We start from the raw sequence: 8039 nt of genomic DNA, 5'->3' as shown, positions 1-8039 counted from the left end.
GAGCGAGCGAGGAAGTAGCTGAAAGGTATGGATTTAACGAGAGAGAGAGAGAGAGAGAGAGAGAGAGAGAGAGAGAGAGAGAGAGAGAGAGAGAGAGAGAGAGAGAGAGAGGCGAAAACAATTGGTAGCAGTGAATAGAGAAATAAAGAGAGTGGGGGAAAAGAGGAAGAACAGAAGTGCGGTAATGAGAGAGAGAGAGAGAGAGAGAGAGAGAGAGAGAGAGAGAGAGAGAGAGAGAGAGAGAGAGAGAGAGAGAGAGAGAGAGAGAGATATGGGTGGGGAGACAGACAGACAGACAGACAGACAGATAGACAGGGAGGAAGAATCAGATAACAATAAAGTCAGACGAACAGACATATTGACAAAATAGAGCATGAGAGAGAGAGAGAGAGAGAGAGAGAGAGAGAGAGAGAGAGAGAGAGAGAGAGAGAGAGAGAGAGAGAGTTGAACAGAAAGAAATGTACAATCTTTATGCATGAGAGATTTGGTACAGGTGGGACTGAGTTCTACGCAGGGCAGGTGAAAGAAAGGAAGGTCATGTGCAGTGAACGTCCACCTCCGCCTCCTGCCTACAGATAGATATTGCAATGTGTTGTCAGTGAACTGTTATCCAGCTTCCAGTCTGCTCCTGTGTATAGATCTAACTATTTGTGCATCTCATTTTTTGTTTGCCTGTGTTTGTCTACCTGTCTGTCTGTCTCTGTGTGTCATCTGTTTATATTTTTTTGTTGTTGTTGTTGTTTTTTTGTGTTTTTTTGTCTCTGTATCCTGCTGACACTGATAAGAGGGTTTGCTTGTTTTTAGAGGTAGAAAGGCGAATTTTTTAAACCTATTTAATACATTTCCTTTTCATTTGTATCAAACTATGTCTCTAACTGTCCACTCTCTATATATATATATATATATATATATATATATATATATATATATATATACTGTACATGTCTTTAACATGGTAGAGTTTATTAATGAAAGATATAGCTACCAAAAATAATCATTTAACACACGATAACATTCTTCTTATCAGTGGTGATTGACGTATACGTGTCAGTGTGGAGCAAGACCTCTTTCCTCAGTGACGACCTGATTTGAACTGTCTGTTCCTTTTAACTGATATTTATGTTTGATCTCCGAAGAGACAACCAGGAACGAGGAGCGAGGAACAAGGATATTATGTCTACGTATTTAACCTTGCTCACGACACGGAAACGCACAAGTGCTAATGGCTACCAAGTCATAATGAGCTCAGAGAAATGTGGTTCCATGTTTTTGTTGACATCTGCACTCACTTTTTTCCTTCAGCCATGAGAAGAAAAAGATGTACTGGGAGCAGCTGGAGCACCGGCGGCGGCTGCTTTACCGACGCACCCCGGCCCCCAACGCGTGTTCCTGCTGCGACGACTACGGCTTCGTTCCGCCCTCTGAGCTGTACCCGTGGGCACCGTGGGACACTTTGGATGACAGGTGAGCCTCATCACCCTCATGGCTGCCTTAATTTGGAAAAGTCTTCAAGATGGGACTCCGCATTCCACTCCATCTCAGCTGCATACATTCTCTGTGTCAGGGCTTGTGTAGGGAAGTCTGCCAGCCAGCTTAGCAGCTTGCATGATGCCATTACACAACCATTCTCAGAGAAACTATTATGACAAAGTGGAGCTGCTTCTGATCATTTTGATGGATAGGGAAAGCAATAATTATTCATTTCACATATTACTATCACAGTAATTATCTGTACAATTTGATATTTATAATGAAACCTTCCAAATTAACTAATTTTTGGGAGGAAATCATTATTCTATTATGTAAGTCCTTCCCAAGTTGACTGGAAGGGCTGTCCACATAGGCCTTGCAGTGTATTTCCTAACCTTGTACACTCTCACACACTGTACAGCCCACACACACACACACACATACACGGGACCACACGAGCGTAAAGCCCAGGCCCTGTAAAACTACAACTAGTAGGTAAATATACACACACACACACACACACACACACACACTACCTTGCTGACAATGACGAGGCCTGCTCGTGATCAGACCGTGGTGAATAACACATGAGCCAAGCAAGAGCCACAAGCCTCTTCCTCACGTGTGTGTTTGTGAGTTGCAGGTACTGGGCTGGCGGCCACTTCTACACGCCTGGTGCTGAGGACTCCTCCAACACCTCTCGCTCGGTACTTCTAGGAACGACCACCACACCACAGGGCCAAGGGCCTCTGTGGCTCCCCTGGGGTGGTGCCTGGGGGGCTCACAGTGCCACTACCCCACAACAACACCAACAGCAACAGCAGCAACAGCAGCAGCAGACTAACAATCCAGGTGACCCCAACGCCGCTGCCAATGTCAGCAGCGTGGCGGACAACAATCCAAGGTGGGTGTAAGGTCATCGCTCCACGCTTGCCACCTCAGCCTTGAAAATAAAATCCAACACAATGATAGGCACACATTTTCAGTGAACAGTAACCTTAAGTGTGTAGTACAGTCAGATATTCAACAATTCTATATTCAATATTTTTTGCCAACTTTCTGTTCATGCATGTATAGGACAGGTGAAAACTTATTTGAAATAAGAGCAACCTAAGAATGTTAGGAGTCCCCAAGAGGCCAGTAGGTCTACATAGGGGAGCAGCTCCTGTATACTTAACATCTTAAAAACTCAGTATTCAATATTCTTTGCCAACTTTCTGTTTATCCATGTTTAGGACAGGTGAAAACTTATTTGAAATAAGAGGAACATAAGAATGTTTGGAGTTTCCAAGAAGCCAGTAGGTCTACACGGGATCAGCTCTTGTTTACTTAACACTGGCGGTAGCTGAATGGTCAGCGTGCTGGCGTGGTGAGCCCATGGACTAGGTTTGAGTCCCACCAAAACACGCTGATTTTTCAAGCCATTGCCGAGTGGTGGAAAATTACCCACATGCTGCCCAGATCACTTCGTTCAAGAAGAGCACCGGGGAGCACCATGGGCCAAGCAAGAGCCACACATCACGGCAGCCACTATAAATAAAATTCGCCTACGCCACCAACAGGCTGCGGCCACCCAAGAGGCACCTCAAGAACACCTTCAGTTGTTACAGGCAGCACATGAAAAAAAAACTAAAGTATTCTCCCTATCCATGATTTTATCTGCCTTTGCCTTTTGTAATTGCATTAACTGCATGTAGGAGTATCAAGTCTGTTCTATTCAAGCCCCACAGTTTGTAAACCCATTATGCCTTTGTGATATCTTAATTTATCCAGCTTAAAACATGTGTTATGGGTTTTACTTTGATCTTTTACTTCAAAAACCTTATTAACACAACTCCTGGTCTCCCTACAGCGAGGACACGAGAGCACAGGTGACAGGGGTCCTCCTCCGTCCCTTCCTCCCTCGAGGCTTGGAGAACCGCCTGGGCCTCCGCCGCCAGCATGCTCCAGGCCCACAGAGTCGCCGGCCGCTGTCAGATCCTGGCGTGGTGCTGCAGCTGCCCCGATATCCCCCTGCCTTCACTGAGGCCTACCTGCCCCCCATGGCCTATCAAGAGGCTTTCCCCCGCTACATGTGGGGCCCTCCACCGCCCTACTCCCAGCCCACCTCTTCAGAGAACCTGGCCATGCAGATGTCCCCCCACCACCACCCCAACTCCCCTACCTCGCCCCAGGGCATTCATGGCATCATGGCTCAAGCAATAAGAGCCTCCCCTGCCCACCGCCCCGCCACGCTGGCAGACCTAATGCACGGCCCCGCTAGTCCTACCAGCAACACACTCTCCTCGCCCAGTGATGACTCGGAGATCATGAGTTCTCCTTCTCAGAACCAGCGAGTGACACGCGGGCGGCACAAGGGTAGCCCCTGTGAGCAGGGAGGAACATTGGGTGGCTCCAGCTCTCTCCCGTCTCGCCATCGCTCCCGAAGACTACCCATAGGACACGTCAAATCGCTTGGAGACGTTAACGAGCATAAGCATGATGAACCTCTGGAAGTGTTGTTTTGTGATGGCAAAGACATTGCCCCGCTGGACAAGTTCCAGTCCCAGACTGACGTGCCTCGCGAGGCATACCGCAGCAAGCACATCAAGAGCATCAGTGACCCGAAGGTGGTGTACACGAGTGGCAAGAATGAGCAGGAGTCAGAGCTGTACTTTGCTGATGTCTCATCCTGCATCTCAGTGAGGCAAGATGGAGATGAAATGCTCTACTACTCGGAGCCCACCAGCTCAGCCAGCCAGAACACTCCCTCGCCCACCAACAAGGAGGCTATAGATACCCCCATCAATCACACGTACGAACAGGTACGTGAGAAGGATGACGACAGTTCCCACCATGCCTCTGATGACACCATGATTGTCCACACTTCATCCTCAGACCACAGTCTGGCCGCTGAGACAGAAAATACTTACAGTGTTGTGTCGCCTCTCACAGACATGTCGAGCACCTCCCCAATGATCACCGACACGGACGCATACTCGTGCTACACTCCCACCACCTCGGGACCCTCCCCCTCCTCACCAGGACAAAGGGACAACACGCCCTCCACACCCCAGGCACCGTACAACCACAATCTTTCTCTTCACTCCATGCGACAGCTCCACCCGCTTCATCCCTTACACCCGCTGCACCATATGCACCACATGCACCCTGGCGCCAGGGCACACCTTAATGACAACGAGTCCATGCCGCCGCAGCTCAATGAGTGTCCTGATGGAGGACTTGAGGCCGAGCACTGCTACGAAACGCTGCCGGGCTGCAATGACGACACTGCCCCTCCCCGAGGTTCCCCCGGTGCCACCAATGAGCCTCGGCCAGAGGGCAGCGCTACACACACAGCCGATGCCTCAGACTTGAATGGAAATGTGACGCTAACAGAGGCCATCGTGCACATGGGTCCACCAGGGATGGATGGCTCCGCTCCCGGCAGCCAAACCTCTCGAGCGTCCAGGGCCAACCTCTCCCTACCACTCCGTCGGGTGCTCTCGTCCTCCAATGCCAATGCTGAGGAGGTGCCTGAAGACTCCCCGACACCAGACTCTGAAATGGTGTCAGTGGAGCAGGGTCGTGGGTCCACAGGGCGGCGAGGGACAGCAGCAGGAGGAGGAGGAGGTGGAGGAGGAGGAGGAGGAGGGGAGCGCCTTTCCTACCACAGCTCCGAGCCCAACACCCCCGCCGAAAGGAGGATACACTCGGTGCAAGACCTTCTCTTTACACTCAAATCTGTTAATGTTTAAGTGGATGTGAGAGCTGAAAGATGTTGAAGTGAGTGTCAGCTGAAGACTGAATACAATCTATGCGAAGAGTACCTTGCAGTGCAGTAGTCAACCGTAACTTCTAACAATGCCGGTATTCCAAGTGATTCACTTTTTGTGATCCAAAACAAGTCAGTGTTAATAGTCTAAGGAGTCACTCATAAACTTTATACCACAAGCAAGAGTGCTGTATGTGTATGTGTGTGTGTTCATATGGGTGTAGGTGAAGATGTGTGTGTGTGTGTGTGTGTGTGTGTGTGTGTGTGTGTGTGTGTGTGTGTGCCACATGTAGAAATTACTCTATGCAAGCCTTTTCATTGTTTTTGAGGTCCCTGCAGCCAGTTCTGTGTAGCATAACAGTGTGTGGTGGCTAGTGTTAAGGGCCTGCCACACCCCAGGGAGCCACAGTATGGTGAGTGAGGCGCTGTAAGCTGCTGTTGTTTATAGTATTGAAGGGAAAGCTGTGCTGGCATATGGCTGTTATCCTCCTGCAGTGTAACTGCCAATGTCTGCCATGCACCACCATTGGCCATGGATGTGTCCTTCAAGGAGTGTTTCCTGTAATATTACCTATCAAGCCTTCACGCATCTGTCTTATTTTCAAAGGTATGTGGGCCAGCAGCAGCCTCATGTTGGAGGTCATTGCCCACAACACCACTCACTCCAGGAAGCACCTCGCTGCCCTGACCGATTGGCGGTACATGTTAGTGCAATATGTTTGGAACATGTCTAGGACATTTCCTAAGGGCATTAAATTAAGCATTGATTACCCCAGTATGACATATGTCTATGAAGAGAACTTTGTTGTCTCTTATTTTGTCAGGCATCTTACAAGAGCTCGTAAGAGTTGATGGTAATAGGACCTAGTACAGAATAGGGATTCTGTCCTCTCATAGGATGTTGAAATATATATAACACGTTCTTCTTAAAATCTGACGTGAATGGCTGGGGGAAGATTCCTGCTGTGAGGGGACACTAGTTTTTAAGGCTCACGACGCTCAGGTTGATGTTGTCCATATCTCACGTGAGTGTTGACTCACATGTGTTTAGTCACTGGTCAAGAATGAGAGCGAAAATACAATCACGCAGCTGTACCTTCAGGGCGGTGATTTCATCCGTTCAGCTCAACACGGCTCACAAAAGAGAAGCTGAAGAATTTACATTCTAACAAGTGCTTTAGTTTCAAGTTTTTACCCCAACGACACGAGCTCATAGCAGACACTGACCCCACAATGGCTTTGTAGCCTGCCTTGTCCAGAGTCTACAATCTTTAGATGCTGAATCATGTAAATATTCTTTTATTAAAAGCATTTATAATTTGTTCAATTATAATTTATTTTCATAAAAGTGGCCATGCACGCAATAGCAGACTCCAGAGCATTGAACCGCTGTTTACTAGATTTACTGGAAGAACAAGATGGGGATGTCTGTCAGGACTTTGCAATCACCAGTGGCCACGTTGCTTTCTTGCTGAAACAAAGCTGCCACACATTATCAGTAAAAATATTTACCAGAAATCCAGGAAAACAATTAAAAAATTATTGATTTTACGCTACATATAATACACTTTCGTAAATGTACCAAAATGTGAAGAAGTCAGCCTGTGTGGCTCAAAGTTACAATATGTGTGCCAAATCAATGTTCTTCAAACTTTTATAAGTGCAACATGTTGTCATTTCAAGCATCACCTTCATGATCCGTTTGCAAACCTCCAGATAGTACTCAGAACGGTGTGCCCCCTTCATCTAGTATTCAGTTATTAATTTGTGAAGCAGCAGCAATCCCAGTAGTCTCCTGCAACCCGCTACTGGGACGCCATTCTTTCCTTGAAGTACCATATCCTTTAACAGTGTAAAGATAACATTCAGTATTACCCACAAGCCTTGGTGTCCCAACCTCAATGTGCATCAGAATCAGACCACCCGTGTGCCCTCTCAAGTATTCTTTCGTGCAAGATTGTCATACAACAAAGTCCTTGTGTGTATGTGTGAGAGAGAGAGAGAGAGAGAGAGAGAGAGAGAGAGAGAGAGAGAGAGAGAGAGAGAGAGAGAGAGTCTTCATTTAGAACAAGTGAACGTCTGCAAGTGTCCAGTGAGTGTAGTGTCCGGAGAGCCCTGACCCCCTCCCCCCCCCCATCCCCGCGTTGACCTGGTGTACTGACGCTCCCCAAAAGTGCTCCACTGATCTAGTCTCGTTTTTTGCATGTCAGTTTCCAGTGTAAACCAAGGGAAAAGAGACAATACAGCAGCACTCTGTGATTGAAGTTCTTCTCTCATCAGTACTACCATAAAATTTCGGTGTATTCCCAGTGTTCATCGAGATGTAACATAAAGAAACGTATTGTAATATTTGTGGTATGTATTTTCTTAAGATATGTGTGTGTAGACTTCATTGTTATGCAACACTTTTGCATTCATATCTGGTTGTTACTTTTTCCATGACCCCTTAAGTGCCATTCCGTTGTTACTTGTGTATGTTGTGTTATTTTAGTAAAGTCATACAACATGTTTATTACCCTCTGGCTAACCAAGGCGGGATGTTAGTAAAACAGTCATTCTGGGGCCAAATGGTAGTGAATGCAGGTAACTTTCGTTTTAGGGGAGTTTAAATTATGCGTTTTATATATATAGAGAGAGAGAGAGAGAGAGAGAGAGAGAGAGAGAGAGAGAGAGAGAGAGAGAGAGAGAGAGAGAGAGAGAGAGAGAGAGAGAGAGAGAGAGAGAGAGAGAGAGAGAGAGAGAGAGAGAGAGAGAACGCGATGTAAAAATTTCAGTGCTTGTCTTTCTTTACATGGATTCCTTACTTTTACGTGAA

At 47.2% G+C, this 8039-nt stretch overlaps 1 protein-coding gene across 1 annotated transcript in view; it reads left to right on the top strand.

Annotated features, from left to right (window-relative positions):
- The window catches only part of LOC126992397 (uncharacterized), a 37419-nt gene extending 29685 nt beyond the window's left edge, over positions 1–7734 (top strand). Inside the window, exons 6-8 of the mRNA XM_050851123.1 lie at positions 1303–1464; positions 2114–2374; positions 3323–7734. Of these exons, the coding sequence (XP_050707080.1) occupies positions 1303–1464; positions 2114–2374; positions 3323–5207 (2308 nt within the window). The 3' untranslated portion in view covers positions 5208–7734. The remainder of the gene's footprint in view (positions 1–1302; positions 1465–2113; positions 2375–3322) is intronic.
- Positions 7735–8039: the final 305 nt, after the last annotated feature.

Source organism: Eriocheir sinensis, unplaced genomic scaffold (genome assembly GCF_024679095.1).
Source record: "Eriocheir sinensis breed Jianghai 21 unplaced genomic scaffold, ASM2467909v1 Scaffold454, whole genome shotgun sequence".
Classification (NCBI taxonomy): domain Eukaryota; kingdom Metazoa; phylum Arthropoda; class Malacostraca; order Decapoda; family Varunidae; genus Eriocheir; species Eriocheir sinensis.
The sequence above is the reverse complement of the archived record's forward strand: the minus strand, read 5'-3'. Positions and strand labels throughout refer to the sequence as shown.